We start from the raw sequence: 24,722 nt of genomic DNA, 5'->3' as shown, positions 1-24,722 counted from the left end.
GATGGATGAGTGAACAGTAACAGAAGTAGACTCAACAATATTAAACAGTTAATTGTATGTGACAGTTGGGGGGATATGTGAAGTAAAAAATGACTTAGATTGTAAACCTGGATAACTGAATGGCGGTGTCTCAATATAAATAGGAAAAGTTAAGAAAGATGGATTATGGTGTAAAGAAGGAAGAAAAAAGTCTTGTTTCTGATATTCTGGGTTGGAGGTACCTATGGAAAATCAGTAGAAAAATATCTAGTAGGTAGTTGATGAGATGGGACTTTGAAGATCCTATGGGGATGTGTACTTGTTTGGATAGAAGTGATAACCAAACCCATGGCAACTGATAAGATCACTGAAAGAATGTAGAAAGATAGAAAAGAATCCCAGATAGAACAATGTGATATATCCACAAATAAGAGAGTAGAACAAAAATGGTGATCTCATCAAAGGAACCTGAGGAGTGACCAGACAAGCAGAAGAAGAAAAAGAAAAATAATGTAATAAAGACATAGAAAGTATAGAATATTCCAGAGGAAAGGGTAATCATATCTAAAAGTGATTTGGTCTATCTCAGGAGATAACAGATTCTCCTTAACTTTAGCTCTTCAAACTTAAGACTGGAATACTCTTTTGTCCAGTATGTAATCAGGTGGGAGGGAGGGTTCTTGTTCAGATACTGTTAGTCTAGTCAGCCTTTGAGGTCACATCTTATTCTTAGATTATATTACTGTAATTCATTCAAATTTCTTTGTTTTACACATAAGGAAACTGAACCTTTTAGAAGGAAAATCACTTGCTACAGGTCCCAAAGATGTTATAAAATAGTAAACTCCACTCTGTTTTCAGATCTAGTACTATTTCCAATAAATCCACTGCCACATACATATAAATAATAATAATAAATAATAAAACATGGCAGAGGTGAAGAAAATAAATGGAGGAATATCTCATTACTAGAAAATAGAAGAATTGGAATGGCAGCACTTTAAAGGCAAAAATATAAAGTCTTTAAAGTAGCAGCTTTTAATTTATTGCCAAAATTTCCATTGCTAAAGAATACAGTATTGAAAAGAATATTTCTTAGAATGGATTAATTTAGAAGAGAATAACCATTTCCTTTTAAAATTTTAACAACTCTTCAGATACAAAATTTTAACTACTGCTCACTTTTCAAATACTTTTTGAGAATATATTTTAGAATTACTTATAAGGGTATATACCATTTAGAATTTTATTTCTATTTGTAACATAGTTTTTCAACTTTCTAAAGTTCACATTTTCAATGTTAACTTTATTATTGCTCAGTCATGGTCTGAAGTCTAATCAATTTAAATTTTTAGATCTCAATTATATGCAGCTTGTTCCATTGGACTATTATTTCCTCTCAATGTTAAGGGCTGTCATTGGTTTTTAATATGCTCCTTTGTTTAGACTATTTGATTATGTAGTTTAAACCATGTAGTTCTAAAATGAACAAAGTGTTAAACAAAAATAAGTGGTCCCAAAACACTGTAGATCCCAGAACATTGTACTAAGTATTTCAAATACACAATATGATTTGAAGAGCAAATTCTCAAATACCTTTCTCAACTTTTCGGGGGAAAACTCCAAGCCCACAAGAAACAAAGTAAAGAATACACCAAATTCTCCTAAGGTCTCCACTTGCACAATAGACTGTAATACAAAGAAATAAAAATGACATATTGACTATATTAATATAAATGTATGCATGAATTTAAATGACTGTGATCAATATATTAATTGACTTAATTACATATAATTATGTCACCATGTGAAATCTTAAATATAAATTAGGTATTATACATTAATATATTATATAATGTATTAATAATTAACTTATGTTAATATAACTATAAACATAATAAATAACTATAATATAATAAACCTATATTTTAAAATTTGTTACTGGTTGATTTAATTGGTCTATCCTAATATTCTGATAAAATATAGTGAGATGAAATTCCCATTAAAAGCAAAAATCTCCATTATTTGAGGCAAATTAATTCTTTTAAGGAACTAAATTGTCAACAATATAAATTATATTTTAATTTCAATAGCCAATTTATTTCCAAATGTATTTTATCAAACATTAGAAATGAACTAAACATTTGTGAACACAAAGAAGATAAAATATACTTTTAAATATAGCTTATCATTTCTAAAAAAATTCTTAAATTCAAAAGCACTTTTGAAACTGCTTAGAAATACAGCTATTTAAAAGTAATGCTTTATTACTATTTTTAAAAGAAATTAATGAGTGTAATATAAATCAATCTAACATACTGACATGAGGATTTTTTATAAAGGAATCCTGCAGAAGATTTAAGTATTGCTGTCCAAGGAACTGATAAGCTTTCCTCATTTTCTTTCTACCTAGTGACACCAAAACACAACTAGAACATGAGGTATGCTTTTGACTAGTCAGATAAAAGAAAAAATTATCAGGATTAATCTCTCATTTATATGACAACCCTTCAAAAACTTGAAGACAGCCTCCAATTCCCTTATTCCTTTGAAATACTTATATTGTTTTTAATTGCTATCATGACAGGTCTCAACTAAGAACTAAACTCCCTCTCTCATGAAGGACTTTCCCCGAAAGAAGTAAAACCATCTAAAAGGTTAATTGTGACTGATAATACACAACACTTATTCACTTTTAAATTAAATTTTTTAACAGAAAAACGATGTGTACCTTAACAAATTCATACCAATATTATTCACTGTTTTTGGCATCAGTGATTTTTCTGCCTTTTAACATTCATTGTTTTTGTTCATGTAATTTTTATAATTGTGTGATCAGTTGTCTTCATTTTGAACTTCATATAAGTCTCATTAGGTTTCTCTTAATTCTTCATTTCCATATTCTTATGTAGCACTAATTATGCAATGCATTCTTATGTATCAGTTTGTTCATCCACTCCTAAATCACTGGATACAAATTTTGTTTCCAGTTTTTTTGTCATCACAAGTATCATTATTAAAAATATTTTGGAAGGAACTGAGCAGTGATTGTACTGGAATGTTAAATTTAAACTGTACTTTAACTTATAATGACCATTTCTTTGTTCAAGATTTATATGTTAAGATTGTCTTAGGACAGAACATGTTGGAAGGTATGGGTGAACTGTAACACTTTGGACACATCTCAATCTCTAAAAATGGCTTGGATATTAGAATAGGATTAAATTAAAGTCAGCATTTATATGGTGCTCCATATAATGGAGCACTTTATATGTTATCTCATTTGATTTCCAGACAACATTAGGAGAATTGTGCTATTATGATGTCCATTTTATAGGTAAGGACTGAGATTAAGGGAGTTTAAGTAACTTATCCTGGCCAATATAGCTGCTAAGTTACATAAGTATCTGAAAGAGAGGATTCAAACCAAGACTTTCTGATGAGTTTTTTGATAGAACTGTTCCTAAAATAGAGTAATTAGTATTAATCTTTATCTTCTGATGGTTATATGTTTCTATGCCTGATAGAAAGTCAGCATATTCTTAAAATTATTTCTCTTCAAAAGACCTCCACATCCAAATAAACAGAGGTAATAGAATTTTTAAATCCTCATAAAAAAATTATTCAGAGCAGAAATCTGACTAAAAGACCAAGTCTGAGATTTTTGTGCATGTCTGTTCCCATCTGTATCTGTCATATATGTTGTATATGGTAATCCTTAAACTCTAATAGCTAAAGTCACCTACTAGGTCAGAAAATAAGCCAAATTTCAGTACTACTAGATCAATGGGAATCCAAGGGGGTAAGGACCCAACAATTCTTAACAAAGGATACTATTCCTAAGCCTATAAGCCTTGTAACAAGATGCTTTCCCTCCCTTTATTTTAGGGAAATGCCTTTACCTTTATCCTAGCAAACTACCTGGGACTGGTGGCCCAGTCTGTAAGCAGGAAGTTAATTGGTCCCAGTCCTCTACATTTCCAAGACTCACTATCTAGGAACTCCCAATCTGCTAAAATTGAGTAGTTTGATATTTTCTTCATTGCTGGTCAATTCTTTAAGTTTCTATCAATATGTTCCGTATTTAGATTAAAAAAACAAAAACAAAAACAAACAAACAAAAACAAAACCTAAATCCAACTTAAAAACAAGTAATTCCTTCACAGTAAAAAAGTATGTGACCCGGCAACAAGAAGATTATGTGATGATTAGTTCTGATGGACGAAGTTCTCTTCAACAATAAGATGATTCAAATCAGTTCCAACTGTTCAGTGATGGAGAGCCATCTATACCCAGAGAGAGGACAATGGGAACTGACTTTGGTTCACAATATAGCATTTTTGCGCTTTCTGTTGTTGTTTGCTTGCATTTTATTTTGCTTCTCTTTTTTTTTTTTTCCTGGTTACATTTGAATTTTCTTGTTTGGCAAGATAACTGTATAAATATGTATGCATATATTGGATTAATATATTTGTTTGACATATATTGGACTACTTGCCATTTAGGGGAGGAGGTGGGGTGTTGAGGATCTCAGCCCCAACCCCCGAGTGGAGCAGGCCTTATGTGACCAGCACTGCCTGTCCATTTGAATAGCGAAGGGCAAGAGCTAGGGTGGTATGAGACTCTGATTTATTACAAAAACTGCAAGTACTTTTATCTCCAGGTGCTTGCTTCTTTTTTTTTTTTTTTTTTGAGGCTGGGGTTAAGTGACTTGCCCAGGGTCACACAGCTAGGAAGTGTTAAGTGTCTGAGACCATATTTGAACTCAGGTCCTCTGGAATTCAGGGCTGGTGCTCTATCCACTGCGCCACCTAGCTGCCCCCTCAGTGCTTGCTTCTAATTCCTATATCATACATAAGCACATCCTAAGCTATAGTAAATACATGATTCTCTACAGGAAACACGTAGTTATAATGTGAGCATTCCTTTCCTAATAGGGATATGGTCATTGTTCTCCCCTCCAAGGTCCGGCAAACTTCTCCTGGGAAGTGCCATGTTGCTTCTTCGGGTGGGACTCCTTCCTCCCAGCGCCATCTTGTTCACCCTTACAAGGTTACTCTCAGTTTACCTGAGCTGTGCCCTATGCGATGTCCAAGGCTGGCAGGGGGTTGGCAAGTCCTCTTACAGTACGGGAAGGGGGAGAAAATTGGAACAAATGGTTTTGCAAGGGTTAATGATGAATAATTGTCCACACATATGTTTTACAAAATAAAAAGCTTTAATAAAGGGGGAAAAAAAGAAGTATGTGACCACAAGATCACAAGATTCTTCTATCCTATCTCTCGAAGTGCTTGACCTCTTGCTCAAGAAATACTTTTGGTCATTTTGAAATGTTTGACCCAAATCAGTCACTAAATCCTTTCTCAATGTCAGTGGATTCTTAGTTACAGGGAACAAGAATTATAGAGTTTTAAGCAAAAATAGAGTAAATATGCTAGCAACAATCCCCCTATCCAAACAAGGAAGATGTACCACTTCAGGGTGAAGAAACTGTGACTTTCTGATAGTGTGTCTATCACCTCTGGAAGAAAACAACAATAGCAACAACTCTACATTTATTCCTGATTAATATCCTAGAAGGAATTATGTAAATTTAACTGAGAATGTGAGTGTCCATAAATATATTCTTTAAGAAACATTGATTTTTTTTAAAAAAAGGAAAATAACCCATTTGTTCAAAAATATTTACAGCAGCTCTTTTTGTGGTGACTAAGAACTGGATACTGAAGGGATGTCCAACATTTGGGGAACTGTTAAATAAGCTGTGGTAAATGATTATGATAGAATCTATATGATGAATGCTATAAAAAATAAGAAAGATGATTTCAGAAAAACCTGGACTTACATGAATTGATGCAAAATAAAGTGAACAAATCAGGAGAACATTACACATAGTAACAGTAATACTGTATAAAGAACTCAGAATGATTTAGCTCTTCTTAGCAATGTGATGATCTACAGATAATCCCAAAGGTCTAATGGTGATAGTATGTGGGGATCAAATAAAATAAGCAGAAATGAAGAACAAATACTTTTTATTTTTTGACCCAAGTCTACACAATTTGAATAGAAGAAAGAGTTTGCATATCAAGATGGCCTAAATGTCATTCTTAATTTTGCTTAATTTAATATTAATACTTAATTTTGTGCTAGCTAGTCATTAGCAAGATACATTATTCTGGTTTACCCAGAAGTTGGAATTCTCTGTTTTGCCTTAATAAAATGAATGCAAGAAAATGAAACATGATACATGATATGTAATCCAACTCTGTTATGTCACTTGGCATACTATTATAAATGTCTTATCATTACATCTTTTTGGATAAACTATAATAATGTATCTTGCTTCTGACTAATTGGCACAAAATGAATATCCTAAAACAGACAAAGTTTATGCTTTGAAAAAACTGCAAATACCACAAAAGTGGGGTGATGTGTGAACTGTGGAAATATATTTAAGAACTGGGATTTTAAAAATATTTTAAAGCACCAAAAAAAATTTGTGTCTATTGATGTCTCTGTCCTATTATTGAAAAACTTTTCAGTAAGTGATAATATTAAGAAATACTATTTAAATCTAAAAAACTTTTTTTAAAAATTTAAATCTGATCTTAAAAAAAAATCCTTTTCCAGACTTCCCTATTTGAAGATGACAGATTGAGGAAATAGATTAAAGATGGAAACTGAAAACTGACCAAAGAGAATTTCTAGTGTTCTTTATCTCTTGGAGGATTATCCCACTATTCAGCCCTCCAAAAAAATACCTTCTATTCTCTTCTAGGGGAATTCTTCTTTTATTCCAAAAAGAATCTTGATACTGATCTCTAGGAGACCACCTCAGGATTTCTAGAAGGGAATTAGTTCAGGAATGAAATGGTGACCTTGTTACTCAAGTATTCTACAATATGATTTCCAAATGGCATTTTTACATATGGTTTTCTTCTTTGAGATTTTTATGTTGTCTACATTGTCTTAATGCAGATACTTGTTGGAAGGAATGTAAGAATTATGCCGGTTTGGACACTTTTCATTATGACAGAAATGGTTTGCATATTCCAGAGTAATATTAAATAAAATTATTTCTAGTAGAATTGTGCCTAGAACACAAAACACAATACTAAAATATGAAGATACTCTCTACCCCATGTGAATGTAAAAGTTAAGTACTTAGAGTGTAAAAAAGGTGTTTCCTTTTTGTGCTTTTGTAAAGCCTACTACAGGCCTGGCACATGGCAGATACTTATTAAAATTTTTTAAAAATGATTATACTGGGGCGGCTAGGTGGCACAGTGGATAGAGCACCAGCCTTGAAGTCAGGAGGACCTGAGTTCAAATCTGGCCTCAGACACTTAACACTTCCTAGCTGTGTGATCCTGTGCAAGTCACTTAATCCCACCTGCCTCAGCAAAAAATAAAATAAAATAAAAAAATAAAAATAAAAATGATTAGACTTAACATTATATGAAAAAATAAATGTAGTATAGAGATATTCAGCATAAGCAACAAAAGAATTTTAAGTCTATTAGACAATTTTTGGAGAACATCATTATTTGTTCTCTCCTTCTAGGCTAATATTCAATGCAATTAAAATCTAGAATTTACTTAAATAAATAATGCTTAAAAATTGCTGCATTTTGAAATCTCTAAATCAGTTGTTTCAAAGAAACAACTTTACAGAATTGGGTGATTTGACAAGTAGGAATATTGGAAGGATTTCTTCTGAATAAAACATAAAATAATAAAATACCACCTTAACATTAATTTAATTTAAGGGAAACTAATTTTTTTTTATGAATTCAGGTGCAAATTTCTTTTTGGCATTTAACCATCTCTGAAATATCCTTTCAAATTAAACAGATGTAAACCTTATTCTTACCTTAATACTGTTTACTCCTGAGGGTCCCAGTAGTACACCACAAATAATGTAACCAAACATTGTTGGCAATCCTATCATTGTACACAGCCAACCACATGGTAAAGATAACATTCCTATGGTAACAATGTCCTAAAAAAGGAATATATTAAAAAAATTAAAATAATTGTTGAATGAACAAGAATGCTCTCTTTAAGCATTGAGGAACATTATTAACTTTCTTTTTCATTGGTCCAAGCTCAACAGAGGGTGGGTTTGTTATGTTTTTTTGTTTTGTTTTTGAAGAAAGTCCAAACTTGTTCTGTTATTTTCCTAAAATTACTACATTCAAACATAATGAGGTATGCTTATATTTAAAGTTTATCTTTTTCAGTATGAGTTAAGGATTTCAAGAAAAACTATTTTATGCACACTATATTTCAACAATAGTCATATAACTACTGTTTCTCATACCTTCTGGTCAAATGCTTCCTCTTAACAAGCAGTCAGAAAAGAGAGATCATAGACTTTTTCCTTCCCCTCCTCTTAGGGGACACTTTATCTCTGATATACTTCTCTCTACTACCCTTGCCTCTGCTGGAAGTTTTTCAAGCCCCAATCTACTCTCATTGTTGAATCCTCTATTCTCTTGGTCAGAGATTACATGCCCTGCCATTGCCTTTGAATATCCTCAGAGCTTTGCCATTTGCTGCTTTCCATTTATTTATCCAGCTCTACATTGTCCTGAGCTCCAATTTTGCCTTGCCAATACTGTTTGGGACATCTTAAAGTGTAGTAAAGGCTATTTTTTCCTGTAAGGTTAAAAAAGGAAATTTTAGGGAACAATGCTTAAGGGAGGTGAGATAAAAAGGCAGTCTTCTGTGAACAGTCTTCATATTTTCATTGAAATATAAACTGAGGTTCTCAGAAGAAAGGGACATAATGGACAACTTGAAGAGATATGAAAATGTATGGAACAGTCATTGTGATAAGTAAGAGTGTGAATTGATTAGAGAGCTATTAAGATAACTATCCAAATGAGATGATGTAGTATTAATTTGTCAAGTATCTGAGGATGAATTTGAATACAGATCATTTTGACTTCAGGATCATTACTTACTATCTACTACCCAGCTTGATGCCCCACTACATATTATTCTTACCAAGAATATAATCCTTGAATACAGTCTTCGAATAATATAAATACTTTACAATCTAGATTTGAATACTGGTCATCTTGACTTCAGGGTTATCTACTAGACCAGCTTGATGCCCCGTTGCATAATATTCTTACCAAGAATATAATCTTTGAATAATACAAATACTTTACAATCTCAACTTGATGATTCTAGAATGTCTTCAATTATTTTAGATAAACCAAAATTTTCAAATGAAATTTCATTTTGCAAAACAAATTACGCATTACTTTTTTAGGAGAAAGAGTAGTTAGAAAAAGCAATATGTATAGTGTATTTAATACCTTCAAAAAAGTTGGGAATTACTGCTCTGTCAGAATCCTCCACAATAGGAAAACCTCTAATTCTTTTATGTATTATCTGGATAATGAAGCCTAGCAAAAGACTATTAAAATTTAGAAGAACTAGTATACAGTTTGTTATTGTTTTTTGTTGAGGCACTTGGGGTTAAGTGACCTGCCCAGGGTCACACAGCCAAAAAGTGTTAAGTATTTGAGGCCAAATTTGAACCCAGGTCTTCCCGACTTCAGGGCTGGTGCTCTATCGACTATGCCACCTACCTGCCCTTAGTATACAGTTGTTTAAAAAAAAAAAAAAGTATTTAAAATCTTACCTTTATAAAGTGGTGATCTGCTCGAGGGATTGTTGAATCTCTGGGTTTAGTCAATATATACTGATTGTTTTGGGAGTCAATTAGCATACTAAGACCTAAATTATCTTCTATTTCATGTTTTGATACATTTCCCTTAGAATTGGCCTCCTCCTCTTCTACTCTCAAAACTGCCTCAAAATTGACCCCTCTTACCTAGAAGAGTAAATAAAACAATGGTCAGTAATGTGCATTTAAAATTCTTTAGAATTCAATGATAAGCAATCATTTTTTGGTAAAAATAACAAATTATGCTGTTTTTCAGATAGAAAATTGAGAAAATGGTAATGAAAGATTAACTCCCATATAACTATTAAATGTAAGTTTAATTATCTTGTAGGTTTGAACTTATGAGCTGAAAATGTACCAGCATGAACAATAATAACACAACTTTGAATTTAAAAAATAAAATTAAAGGAAATTTACAAAAACTCCAAATATTTTCTTCTTCTTCAATCATCTACTTTGGTGGGTCTAACATATTCAACAAGGCTCAAGGCTTTTAAAATGTTCATCAAGTTTTCTTCTCAATTGAAATTACTCAATTTCAAAATATTTTTGTTGCTTTTCACCTTTTCTCTTTTTTTCCTTACTATGCTTTCCACTACCTCCAAAGGTCAGATTTCATGTATCATATACGCATTTCAAGATCCAAAGTCAGTTTCCAATAGCCGTTCTAGTTTTAAACTGGTATCTGAGGTCATGGATTCCTGTTAAAAGTCTTTACTGAAACTATATCTTGTCATCTTTCTCTTTTGTGTTAGTATTATACCTATCCCCCAGATCTTCCCTCCATTCTCCAAAGTATGCTTCCCATACTATATATATGGAATGGGTCATCTGTCCATTAATACTATGTAAAAAATGTGAAATGAAAGAGGAAATGGTCTTTTAATATGTATTTTATGATAAGTGGGGCTAACTATATTTGCTGAAAAAAAAAGCAGCAAAAAGGAAGGGAACAGGCATTTATATAAAGCCTACTTACCATATGTCAGGAACTCTAAATGTTTTTTTTTAATTCTGACAACCCTGCAAAGTATGTATTTTTATAATTATCTCCATTTTACAATTAAGGAAACCGAGGCAAACAGATTAAATGACTTGTCTAGGGTCCCACAGCTAATACGTGTCTGAGGCTGAATTTGAATTCAGGTCTTCCTGACTCCAGGTTCAGAACTCCATTCATTATGTCTTCAAAGTTGACAAATATACTATTCTTTGGAAGATGAAGTCAAACAAATCTCCTCCTATAGAGGATATTTAAAATGTCAATATAGTAAGTCAACCTAATATAAATTTGAATGTATAAAGCCAACTAAACAATATTTCATTTGATTCGGTAGAAAACTCAAACATATGAAAAAAAAAATCCTAAAATCTTTTCTATCGTATTACTTACTGACTTATTGTCATCAAAAGCATGTTCTTCTATTTCTTCCTCTAAACGATCTGCTGCCTTTCTTACATCTTCAAGAATTTCATCAAGCATAGATAGACTTTTGTTTTGATGTTGAATATTTTTAAGGGCTTCAACTTGATGTTTTTCTGCTGCCAGAAGCTCAACATATTCTGTTTCTTCCTGATTAGTTTTTGAAAAATTAAGAATGAGATTTAAAACAACATTAACAACAAAAACCAAGGTAATGACTTGTTCATAATAGCTTAAATCATTTACCCAGGATTGAAAAAGGAATAATTGCTTTGATTTGTTTTACTTAGGGTCCAAAATATTTCCCTTTTAGGCAGTCAAACAATTGCCTCCTTAGGCAAATGCCTATTAGGCCATTGTTCATCTATCATGTGAAAGAGTGAAGACACATGGCAAGTTGGGATTTATTTCTTTTTTATTTTAACCTCCAGTGCCTGAAACAATACCTGACAAAGTAAGCAATCAATAAATTCTTACATAAGTGAGCAATGGACTAAGGCTATTATGACAGGTACTAGAAACACAAAGATGAAGACAATATCTCTGCTTATAATCTCATAGGAATGATAAACATGTAAATAAATAATTATATAATACAACAAAATCAATAAGCCAGTTAGTTGTTAAGCATTACTACATATGTGCCAGGTCCTATGCCTTACTCATAGTGTGGATATAAAACCAAACCAAAACCAATCCCTGACCCCTAGGAATTTACCATCTAATGGGGGGAAATAATATGTATATAAATAAGTAGCCATAGCATACATACAGAATATATTGCACTTAAGTTTAGAGTTGTACTAATAATTAAAGGACTAGAAAAACTTCTGGAAGTCAGGGAAGTTGAGATGAGGAAGAAGAACATTTAAGGCTCGGTTTGAATATGAAAGTAAATAAAGATGCCCAGAAAAATAGGAAAGTACCAGATTGAGGACTTCAAAAGCCAGATAATATTATCTTAGAGGCAATATGGAGCCAGAGAAGTTAACTACATATGGTCAGAGCTGCATTTAGGCTAATTTGGAGTAAGAAGAGGTGATCACCAGGCATAGGTGATCAAAGGCTATACGTGGAGAGAAGAAGATACAATACATACAAGAGCTCTCATGAAGGTAAAAAAGATAACATTTGATAACTGATTGGATATCTCCAGTGAGTATGACTTCAGATTAAAGGTGGAGAATCTGGATGACTGGAAAGACAGAAGGGAAAAGAGTGTGTCTGGAAGGAACTGGAGTTTTTGTTTTACATATGCTGAGTTTGAGATACCTGTAGGATATGCAGTTCAAAACAAAGTATTAGAAAAAGTCAAAGAATTTCTAGTCAGGAGTCTTGGAAAAGGTAATTAGGAAAGGCTTCATGAAAGAAGTAGGGCCTAAAGGCTTTGAAGGGAGGGCTTTGAATAGGTAGAGATGGAAAAGGTAAGGAGAGGCTATTTCTAACCATGAGGGAAAATGGGAATAAAAGACACATAATTAGAAGAAGAATGAGAGTAGAAAAGTAATTGGAATGTCAAGCATATGCAAAAAGGAAGTTATTAATAAGAGTACATGTGAGAGAAAATGAAAGTGAACTAAAGTGACTAATAGAAGGATAATCAACCAACAAACATTTTCTAAGTGCCTACAAAGTGGCACTTAGAATAATGTGGGTGTTGCAGACCTCAGATGATGGTAGGCACCAAAAGTTGGGGTTCAGCATATAAAGAATTCACATTGGCCATTTAGCTAATGGTAGGTGTTTTGACAAAAGGTAGATTTATTTAGGGAAGAAGTTACAGACAAAAAGGAAAGCATACAAGAAACACCAAGAATGGTAAATATGAAATAGAGTGGGAGAGCATATAGACAGTTTCCTCAGTGGAACTCAAAATTACCCAGGAGAAAGGGAGAACTCCATGAGGTTGGGGCCTGTCCTGAGCAGGCAGGTTGAATCTTGAATGGGACTTAGCACCCTAAAAGAGTGAGTTAGCTGTAAGGAGGAGAAGTGGGGTTGAGAAGCAAAGTGGAGTTAGGGGAGATACCACATGGCATTGATGAGGTGCGAGAATTGAGGATAAGAAATCCCCTAACAGCAATGGGCCCTTGGCCAATTGCACAGGTTTTGCAAAAGAATTCGCAGAGCCCAATAAATACTGGCACAAGGTTTGTGGCAAAGAATGGGTTTATTTTATGTTAAGACGACAGCTTTCTTAGCGGACAAATTCCTGATTAGGAATTTAGCAAAGATAGGTTTACACTAAGAAGAAAATATCTTTATCAGTGGGCTAAGTCCAGAAGGGCAAGTAGCAAAGAAGGGTTTATACCAAAGAAGGAGAAGAAAATATCTTCATCAGTAGACAAAATCCTGTCTTCTGCGAAGATGGGTTGACAAGCCCTTGGTTATATTGGGTTAGTCTTGTCCTGGAGCTGGGGAACAGTTTGAGTGATTATAACCCCAAGCCGAGATTTCCAACTGAATGAGATTACTTATCTGGGAGTCTGCCTTATGGACAGAAGGGTGCATGCCTCTCAGGAGCCGAGGGTTTGAGATTCAGGGGCAACCTTTCCTCCAAAGGGGACAGAGTTTACATCAGAGCCTTTCCAACTCTTCCCCCCCCCAAAAAAAAAAAAAAGATCTCAGTTTATATCAGCATGGGGGAAGGATAAGGAGAAAGACCATGAGATAGAGTGCCATGGTAGACTGACCCAAAGGAAGGCAGCAACTAGGGGTGACCTATAAGTAGATTTTATAGGTAAGATTTAACCTCAGGGACATGACTGGGATTTCTGACAGGGAATGGTAGGCTAAGACTGCTCCTCTCCAGAAGGTGGGTCTCAGGGATCTGAAGTAACTTGGATTTCAGACTGTACAACCGCTCCAGAAGGTAGAATCAAGAAGTTAACTAAACTCATCTCCATCAATACCTTCTCCTAGTTTGCTCACCTCTGAACAACATTATCTCATCAAGTACTGTACTAGGGGCTATAAATGTAGCAAATACTTCTTAAGCAGCTTGAGATTTCTAACAAGGCAGTTGATGAGGACTAATAAAGTATATACATGATAAAGAAAATAAATAAAAAAGTAATTAATGTATTTGAAAGGGAGGGCACTAAGAGTTGGCTTCATGGAAAAGGCAGAGCTTCAATTGCTTCTTCAAAGAATAGAGGGATACTGTGAGTCAGAAGATGGAATGTTCCTGGCATGGGAGATAGTTAGTGCAAAGCCTTAGACATGGGAGACAGAATCCAAAAGAGAAACAAATATGAGAAATATTGTAGAAGAGGGAAAGGATTTAGTTACACGTAAATAATCTTGGGCAAGTTAAAACATTTTTGAGCCTGTTTTCCCTTCCACAGTAGGGATAACTTGACTATACTCTCCTCCCCCATATATATCTCACTGATCTATCATGAGACTCAAATTATGCTAAAAAAAAGTAATTGATAACTTTCAATACTCTATAAATGTTAACTATAATTAACTTATTATCATGTAATAACTAACATAATAATTTATTCATGAAAAGGATAAGTGAATCAATTGCCTATGGCTCCTCAGGTCAAAATGCCTCACCCACTACTTCCCCTCCTAATATATGCTAACTTTGCCTGTTAGAATATAAACTCAAGGGCAAAAAAATGTCTTCTTTATATTTTTATCCCTAATGCTTAGCAGACTATCTGACACATAATAAATGCTTAATAAATGCTTTTTTCATTCATTTACAGAAAAAAAGAAAAAAATAGATTCATAAAACACTACACACATATACAAATGCACATCTGTGTGTGTGTATGTATGTATGTATATCACTTCATTTAATCTTTACAACCATCCTGGGAAGAAGGCAAGATAGGTATTATTAATTTCTCTAAATATCAATTTTCTCATGTATGAAATGAAGATGAGTAGCTTACAAAAAGGACTTTGGAAATCATCTAGTTCAACCCTCTCATTATATAGAAACTGAGGTTCAGAAAAAGTGATCTGAACATGACACAAGGAGATAAATAGCAGAGCAAGGATTTGAAGGAGATCTTCTGATTCCAAATTTAGTGAGCTTTCCACTGCTAAATACTGCCTGCCTCAAATGATTTCTAGAGTATCAGGTACCAGATACCAAAGGTCCCTTTTTTCTCTAAGTCTCCTATTACTTTCAGGATGATTTTGTTATAATTTAGTTAATGTGAAAAGGTAAATTCTATTAACATGTTTTGGATGTGGATCCTTAAGTATTCCCAGATTCAAGAGAGTAAGAGGGAAATCACTCAAGAGCCACTAGGTCCCAGTATTTTCCAGTCTAGAAAACCATGATGATTGACTTCTGGTGGAGAAAAATTAGGCAAAAATAACTGTTTAAAATCCAGGCTATGCAAGCAAATATAATAAAGATTAGTGCTAATCCAATCAGACTCCCAAAAAAACTATTTTAATGACCTAGAAAAAATAACAAAGTTCATATGGAAAAACAAATGGTCAAGAATTTCAAGGGAATTAATGAAAAAAAAATCAAATGAAAGGTGGCCTAGCTGTACCAGATCTAAAACTATGTTATAAAGCAGTGGTTACCAAAACCATTTGGTATTGGCTAAGAAATAGACTAGTTGATCACAGGCATAGGTTAGGTTCAAAGGACAAAATAGTCAATAACTTTAATAATCTAGTGTTTGACAAACCCAAAGACCCCAGCTTTTGGGATAAGAACTTATTGTTTGACAAAAATTGCTGGGAAAATTGGAAATTAGTATGGCAGAAACTAGGCATTGACCCACACTTAACACCATACACCAAGATAAGGTCAAAATGGGTTCATGATTTAGGCATAAAGAATGAGATTATAAATAAATTAGAAGAACATAGGATAGTTTACCTCTCAGACCTGTGGAAAAGGAAGGAATTTATGACCAAAGAAGAACTAGAAATCATTATTGATCACAAAATTGAAAATTTTGATTATATCAAATTGAAAAATTTTTGTACAAACAAAACTAATGCAGACTAGATTAGAAGGAAAGCAATAAACTGGGAAAACAATTTTACAATCAAAGGTTCTAAAAAAGGCCTCATCTCCAAAATTTATAGAGAATTGACTTCAACTTATAAGAAATGAAGCCATTCTGTAATTGATAAATAGTCAAAGGATATGAAGACAATTCTCAGACGAAGATATTGAAACTATTTCTAGACATATAAAAAGATGCTCCAAGTCATTATTATTCAGAGAAATGCAAATTAAGACAACTCTGAGATACCACTACACACCTGTCAGATTTGCTATAATGACAGGGAAAGATAATGCGGAATGTTGATGGGGATGTGGGAAAACTGGGACACTGATACATTGTTGGTGGAATTCTGAATACATCCAGCCATTCTGGAGAGCGATTTGGAACTGTGCTCAAAAAGTTATCAAATTCTGCATACCCTTTGATCCATCAGTGTTACTAGTGAGCTTATATCCCAAAGAGATCTTAAAGAAGGGAAAAGGACTTGTATGTGCAAGAATGTTTGTGGCAGCCCTCTTTGTGGTGGCCAGAAACTTGAAACTAAGTGGAGGTCCATCAATTGGAGAATGGGTGAATAAATTGTGGTATATGAATATTATGGAATATTATTGTTCTGTAAGAAATGACCAGCAGGATGATTTCAGAAAAGCCTGGAGAGACTTACATGAACTGATGCTAAGTGAAATGAGCAGGACCAGGAGGGTCATTATATACTTCAACAACAATATTCTATGATGATCAATTCTGATGGATGTAGCCCTCTTCAACAATGAGATGAACCAAATCAGCTCCAATAGAGCAGTAATGAATTGAACCAGCTACACCCAGCGAAAGAACTCTGGGAGATGACTATGAAACACTACATAGAATTCCCAAACCCTCTATTTTTGTCTGCCTGCATTTCTGATTTCCTTCACAGGCTAATTGTACACTATTTCAAAGTTCGATTCTTTTTGTACAGCAAAATAACTGTTTGGACACGTATACATATATTGTATTTAACTTGTACTTTAATATATTGAACATGTATTGATCAACTTGCCATCTGAGGGAAGGGGTGGGGGGAAGGAGGGGAAAAGTTGGAACAAAAGGTTTTGAAATTGTCATTGCTGAAAAATTGCCCATGCACATATCTTATAAATAAGAAGCAATAATTAAAAAAGAAAAAAAGAAAAAAAAAGAAAATATTGATAGTTAACAACTCAAAAAATAAAATAAAATAAAATCCAGGCCATGAGCCTTTTAGACTCAATTCGAGCACCATCTTCTACATAAAGTGTTTTTCAATTTCCTAGTAGGTTTCTTCCATAACCACTTTGGATTTAACTCCCATGTATTTATTCTGTATATACTTACATATGCACATGTGTTATTTTCTCTCAAAAGAATGTACTCACACAGAGCAGGATCTTTTTTTTTTTTTTTTTTTTATTCCCAGCATAGTGCCTGGCACACAGCAGTTGTTAACAAATACTTGATTCATAGAACTGGACAGGATCTTACAAGCTATCTAAAATAAATTCCTTATTTTACAAATGAAGAAACTGAAGCCCAGAGAAGTTAAATAACTTGTTTAAAACCACTTCAAGTAGTGAGAGAAGTGAGAATGAAGGATTAAAAGGCACTGTCCAAATGGAAGCAGCAGTCATCCCAACTAGGGAAAGGTGACTGCAGCTTTCCCCAAGTACCTGCATCTAGGGGAAGAAGGGGAGAAAAATGAAGTTAAGCATTCCTGGGGGAGGAGATACTCTTTCTCTTTTTTGTCATTCATAGATCAGAGTCTTTTGCTGGTTGTGTCTTCATACAGGTAAAGGGAGTGAGTAGTTGGAGGGAAGGGCAGGAGAAGAAAAAGCAAGGGTCACAGGCTGCAGGCTGTCTCTGGGACAGTGATAAAAATGAGCACTCATCCATCCTAGAACCAGTATACCATGGTCATAGGTGACAGCTGAGAATGTAGTGTGGGGGCTGCATTTTATCTAGGTAGCTATATTTTATCTAGGTAGTACCTATCAACTGAAACTTTTCCCAATTCTAAGGGATGAGACACTGTTTGGGCCAGGGAGGAAAGCTTCAATAAGTCAGGTGCTGCTTAGATAAAATGAGGTTTCCAGAACACCATATTCTTAACTGTCACTAATCTTTCTGATACACTTGGTGGCTTTTCACTTTTGGCAACAACCCTGGTTTAGAAAGAGCCCTTCCTTCCCAGAAAAGCTTAGATCATCTTGTTAAGAGTTCCTACAAGTCCTTCATCTTGAAGAACTTCAACCTCCTTTCTTAGGGGTCCCACATCTTAAAAGATCTTTTCTCTATAGACAGCTGCTGGTTTATGATAGGATTTTCTTTGCCACAAAACAGTCAGACCCCCCATCTGTGAAAAATCATATGGAAGGGGACCCTAAAATCCCCAATCCTGACCTTGCCTTCTACCATAAATAAATATTCAGGGTAAGATACAGGTTTCCCTCATAAAATTTTTAATATTGGATTGAAATAGTAAAGAATTAACTATAAGTTTTAATTTTAAATTGTAATCCATATCTATACTAGTTTAGTCATTATAGAAAGATGTCCTATATAAACATAATGAGAATTTGATTGTAACTAAAACTGTTCTTACAAGCATGAGTCAACAACTAAGGAAAATTTAAGCAAATTTTCAGAAACATGAACAAAAATGTTGCCAATTACAATACTGTAACAAACTATAATGAATATATATTAAAATATAGTAATGTAACCAGCATGCATGAAATGTATATGAAAATCAAACTCTGTTCTCCCATATATTTTCACTTTAATTTTTATTACCAGAATATAGGTAATGTGACTTGAATTACTAGTACTAAGGTCTTTCATGACATGGAATGTATTGCATATTTTGTTATTCTGGGAAGAATGTTATATGTGAGAATACTAAAGAACTGAAGGAAAAATATTCTCTTATATGTCAGGCATTTTATTTCCAAGCAGATACTTTTGGTGGCTTACCTGTAATGAAATACTAGCAACTTGGACATTTTTCTTTTTTCTTCTCTACATTTCTTCCTAGCAACATCTTCTTTGTGAATACTTAATAAAATCTGAAAGAACTAACCTTTATTGCAGCTTCCCTCAAAGCTTCCAGTCGCTGTCTACTACTTTCTTTCATGTTTACAACATCTTTGTAATCTCCTTGAAGTGCTCTTTGGAGTCCATGGATAGCTTGAAAGACTGAATTCTCACTTTCATTCAATTCCTTTTGGAAAATTTCAAATGTATGCACCTGAAAGAGTTTCTCTTCATCTGACAATCCAGAATTCTTTTCCACAGCTCTAATTGCATTTTTTAGTTTATTAAGAACCACATTCTTTTGTCGAAGAAGACCGGATAGTTTTCTACAATTGTCTAGAACCCATTGTTTTCTCTGAGTAATAGCTGCTCCTTTGCCACGATGCAACTTTATTGCATGTTTTGCTACATCTTCATGTTCTGCAGCATACACTATCAAATGAAACAGCGAAATAAAGATCCAAACACAAATTCTTCCCATTACCTTCATGATCCAATTTTGCAGAACAGGATATTCCAAAGATGGATGTTATTTAAAATATGCATTTTAACACATGTTGTGCTGAAAAAGAGAATAAATACATGAACAATTCACAATGACTCACTAACATGGAATGAAAATAGTATATCAAAATTAGTAAGCTATACTCAGAAAAATATTCTCTAACAAATTAGCTATATAAGATTACTTGCTTAGAATTATTACAATCCCTGTCATAATTGTTGTGTTTAAAAGAAAATCTATCCCTAAACCTAATCCAGTATCTTGGATGCAAAGTATTTTAAGAACTGGTATATCTACAAGAAGTTTTTATTTTTTAAATGTTCATACTTTTCAAAAGTAGTTTGTAATAATCTGGGCCATACAGGAAGAAAACCTATTGCCAGGTGTATACTATTATTCTGAACTCCAAGATAAAAAATTTCTGCAAACTCTTACATATTAATACTGCGTCTTTATTATTCCATTTTTGAATCCAAATTACAAAAAAGTATTCTGTATACACACTTCACATTGTGGTGACTTATAATCTTGCTCCCATGAAACTAATACTGGAATGTCATTTTACAATGTAGAACCAGTTAATACCACTACATCAGGGTACCTGTAGTTAGGTATTTAGTAAAAAATAGTTTTGAAAACAATCACTTATATTTAAATATAAATTTCTAGGTCTTTATTAACATACATTATCCCAAATTCCAAGGTTCACCTCATTATTTATTTACAACAGAAAATTTAACAAAGCAAGAACTACTATTTAAAACAATTTATTGGTGGTAACAGGATGGAGAGAGGAGGTTATTTACATACTACAGGGAAAAAATACTCCACAGTTTTTATTGTTAAAAATCCTAACAATTGTTTTCTTCAATTTCTAAAATCTTGTAGAAATATGTATATAAGAATCGCAACATGTTTAACATATATTGGATTACTTGCTATCTATTCCCCCCTTGGTGGGGGAAAGAAAGGAGAAATATTTAGAATACAAGATTTTGTAAGGTGAATGCTGAAAATTTGCTATATGTATGTATGTATATGTATATATATATGTGTGTATATATATATGTGTGTGTATATATATATATATATATATATATATATATATATATATATATATATATATATATATATAGTCTGGAAGAGGGAAGACTGCTTCTTCTGGGAAGTCAAACTAGGTTATCTTTTGTGTCAACTCTTACCTAGCTTTTAACCACTGAATGAATAAGATAAGATAAATTGAGACCTAGGAAAAACCTTAAAAACTTCAAACCTTAGAGGCCAAAGTCTTCTACTCCATTCTGAGCTATTGCCAGTCATCCTGACCTAAGTCTTGTCACTGGACTATATTGACTCTGGAGGTTAGAGTAAGGCTGATAACTTTGCAGAGCCTTGCCTCACTTAAATCTAATTCATTTGCAACCCAAGACAACACCATGCAGATATCATCAGTCCTCTTCAAGAATAGAGGAGGAACCACCATCTCCATCACCACCAGCAGATTCATTTCATGTTTCAACCCTTCCTTTCCTCTCCTAGCCCCTACCCGACCTTAACTCTACCTGTTAGAATACTTCTTTCAAGGTTCACCTCTGGCTTCCAAATTAGAAGAACTTCTCAATCTCAACTACTCAACAGCAAATTAAATGCCTTTCAATTGGGGAATGCCTAAATAAAAATTGTGGTAAATGAATATGATGGAATATTACTATGACAAGAGAATTTATGAATGTAACAAATTCAGAGTAGCTTGGCAAGACTAAATCATTGCCTAAAAGTCAATTTTGTTTCACATAACTTTGTTTTTATTGTTTTATTATTTTTTAAAATCTCCAATTAATTTATTTCTCCTTTAACTTTTAACATTTCCTCTCGAATTTATTTTGGTTAATTTTTTGGAAAAATACTCTATTTTGTTAACATGTTTGGGGGATATCATTTTCCTCTTGATGTTTTAACTGCATCTAATATTTCATTATTAAATCTCTAAGTCTGCATCTTTTGTTTGTATTCTCTGAACTGGTTAATATTTTTAATGCATTTTATGCTGCTGCTGATGTGGTTATTCATTCTGTCTTTTTATATTTCTTTGAACATCATCTGTCAATTTTTGTAAAAGTACCTTGTGAAAAGGTCCTGAATAGAAGGTGATGTGGGCAGAGTCAAACTGAAGAATTAATATACTCTCTACTTCATAACTACTATTCCACATATCTATTGTAGTTCATCATTTTGTCTGTAACCTCTTCCCTAAATAAACCTGTCTTTTGCCAAAGGAAATGAGTATTGTGAATTCTTCATATGGCCAGACCCCAAGTTTTGGTGCTTCTCCTGAAACACATCATCTGGTGCCCAAATGACATCATTTGGTACAACATCAGCCATATATCCACGAATGTTAAAAAAAAAAAATGTTCTTAGCAGTCCCATTCAGAATAAATACACTATAAATCTTTTAGCTCCTGGCTTCTCTAGTGATTTGTTTATATTCATATTTTCTCTCTTGTTTATGTCAAAAGTGGAAACACCACAATTTCCTTCTTTGAGCTAATTTTTCCTTTATAAAAGCATTTGAGGAATATTGACATTGGTTTGATTCCTTTCAGTAAAGTATAATATAATTTCTTTGTTTATTGCCATTAAAATTTTTGCTTTTGATCGGTTTGCAAACATAACCAGCTCCTGTTTTTTGTTGTTGTTTTGATTCATTTGAAATACAAGCAAATTTTGTTTCAGCATTTATTTTTATTGTACATGTCTCTTTGGGGGGGAATAATAAAACAATATTGTGTGGTTTTGTTTTCTTATCCTATCACACTTTCATTTTACTAAACTGTTTAATCAAATCTAATCTAAAATTGAGTTAGGTTTATTATTTTCCTTCATTTGTTGTATGTATGCATATAAATTTTTCCTGAATTTTATTTCTATTCCTTTTTTTAAGATGGTACTTTGACTCTTTAATTATTTTTGTTTAAATAACTCTTATTTCTACAAGCTCTTCTCCTCCCCCTTAAACCTTTCCTCACCCCCTTTTTCATTCCTTTCTCTAATTTTACTTTATCAGTTAATTCTTTTTTCTAATTTTTAAATTCTCCCCTTCCCCCCCCCAATAAAAATCTCCCTTCTCTCTACACTTTCCACTGTTTTTTTTTCATTTTCTTTACTTTTTTCTAAAAAGGCTTTCCTTATAAATTAAGACAATTCTCAGATACTACTACACCCCTATGAGATTGGCTAAAATGACAAGAAAAGATAATAAGTACTGGAGGAGATGTGGGAAAGTTGGAAAACTAAAACATTGTTTGTGGAGGTGTGAAGTAACCAAACCATTCAGAAGAACAATTTGGAACTAAATCCAAAGGGCTATCAAATTGTGCATACTCTTTGATCCAGCAGTGTCTCTACTGGGCCAGTATCCCAAAGAGATCATAAAAAGGGGAAAGGAACACACTTGAACAAACATGTTTGTAGCAGCTCTTTTTGTAGTGGCAAGGAACTGGAAACTGGATGAGTGGATGCCCATCAATTGGGTAATGGCTGAATAAGTTATGATATATGAATGTTATAGAATATTATTTTTCTATAAAAAATGATCCAGGAGAGGGATTTCAGAGAGGCCTGGAGAAACTTACATAAACTGATGATAAATGAAGTGAGTAGAATCAAAAGAACATTATACACAGCAACAAGATTACTATGTGATGATCAACTGTAATGGACTTGGCTCTTTTCAACAACGAACTGATTCAGGCCACTTCTAATAATCTTGTCATGGAGAAAGGATGATGGGGAGTGAATGTGGATCACAACATCATATTTTCATCTTTTTTGTAATTTGCTTGCTTTTTCTTTTTCACTTTTTCCTTTTTGATCTGATTTTTCTTGTGCAGCATGATAATTATGGAAATGCGTTTAATAGAATTGCACATTTAACCTACTTGCTGTCTAGGGGAGGGGGGAAGTGGGGAAAAAGGAAGAAAAATTTAGAACACAAGGTTTTGCAAGGGTGAATGCTGAAAACTATCCTTGCATGTATTTTGGAAAATAAAGTTATTTAAAAGTAAAAAAAGAATTTCCTTCATTCTCTTAACTTTCTCCATATTCTAGACTTTTATTCTTTGATCCATCATCCTTTTTATTTTTCTTCTTTAGTTTGTGTTCCTCACTGAACTGAGAATTCTAAATTACTAAATTTGAGTTCCTTCTAAATAATTTTTATGTTAGAGAGTTGGAGAATTTGTCACTTCCTCCCTTTTTCTTCTTGATTTATTCTTATAAGTATCAATTATTGCAGGAGACAGAAAAGATAAAAATATTTGTCCCATGTTAGCAATTTTCCTGCATCCGTGAAAACTTCTACTTCCTTTTTTTCAATATTCATTTTCTTTCCCAGTTGCCATGAAATCTCTTTTCTGGGTCCATGCCCTCTCATGATTTGGAATGTAGATTGTTCCTAGAAAATCTTGATTTGTCCTCTCCAGATGCAGGATGTTACCTCTGGAAATAACATTTTCTTGTAAGGAAAGATGGGCAGAATTGAGTTTTTCTGCCTACTGCTACAAAATGATACCATAGGGGAAAAGCAGGGAATGCCAACAGAAACTATAGTGAAAACAATGAGTCAATTGCTGAATAGACTCCAGAACACAAGCCTCTGTTCAATCTAGAGGGGCTACCTAGTAATCAAAATAAGGCCTAGGGATTAGCTTTGTCTGCTACCTCAAGTTATTTCTTCATTACATTTCTTGGTGTCTTAGAAGCAAGACTCAACAATAATTGAAGACAGTTCCAATTATTTTACCTATTCTGCATGTTTCTTATTTGAGGAATATTTGAGGCAAGAGTGGAACCTGGAGATGGAGGCCTTCAGTATAAATTGGTTCTGGGCAAATCACTTACTTAATCTGTTTGTCTCAGTTTTCTCATCTGTAAAATGAGAATAATAGAATCTGACTTCCAGATTGCTGTGAGGGTCAAATGAAATAATATGTATATTTTTATAAGTGCTTAGTATAGTGCCTAGCACATAATAAATACTATATAAATGTTAGCTATCATTAT

The 24,722-nt window shown here is 33.4% G+C and overlaps 1 protein-coding gene across 3 annotated transcripts in view; it reads right to left on the bottom strand.

The window, feature by feature from the left end:
- TMCO3 (transmembrane and coiled-coil domains 3) overlaps positions 1–24,722 on the bottom strand; it is a 65,711-nt gene that overhangs the window by 33,254 nt on the left and 7,735 nt on the right. For all 3 annotated transcript variants that reach the window (XR_012487827.1, XM_074299582.1, XM_074299583.1), the window contains exons 2-6: positions 19,200–19,715; positions 11,079–11,258; positions 9,641–9,832; positions 7,856–7,984; positions 1,576–1,668 (exon numbers count right to left, since the gene is read on the bottom strand). Coding sequence is in view for 2 of the 3 variants with exons in the window: in XM_074299582.1 (XP_074155683.1) it covers positions 1,576–1,668; positions 7,856–7,984; positions 9,641–9,832; positions 11,079–11,258; positions 19,200–19,643 (1,038 nt within the window). In the remaining variant the exon portion in view is untranslated. The remainder of the gene's footprint in view (positions 1–1,575; positions 1,669–7,855; positions 7,985–9,640; positions 9,833–11,078; positions 11,259–19,199; positions 19,716–24,722) is intronic.

This window comes from Sminthopsis crassicaudata, chromosome 3 (genome assembly GCF_048593235.1).
Source record: "Sminthopsis crassicaudata isolate SCR6 chromosome 3, ASM4859323v1, whole genome shotgun sequence".
In the NCBI taxonomy this organism is placed as follows: Eukaryota; Metazoa; Chordata; class Mammalia; order Dasyuromorphia; family Dasyuridae; genus Sminthopsis; species Sminthopsis crassicaudata.
This window is presented reverse-complemented; position numbering and strand designations above follow the sequence as displayed.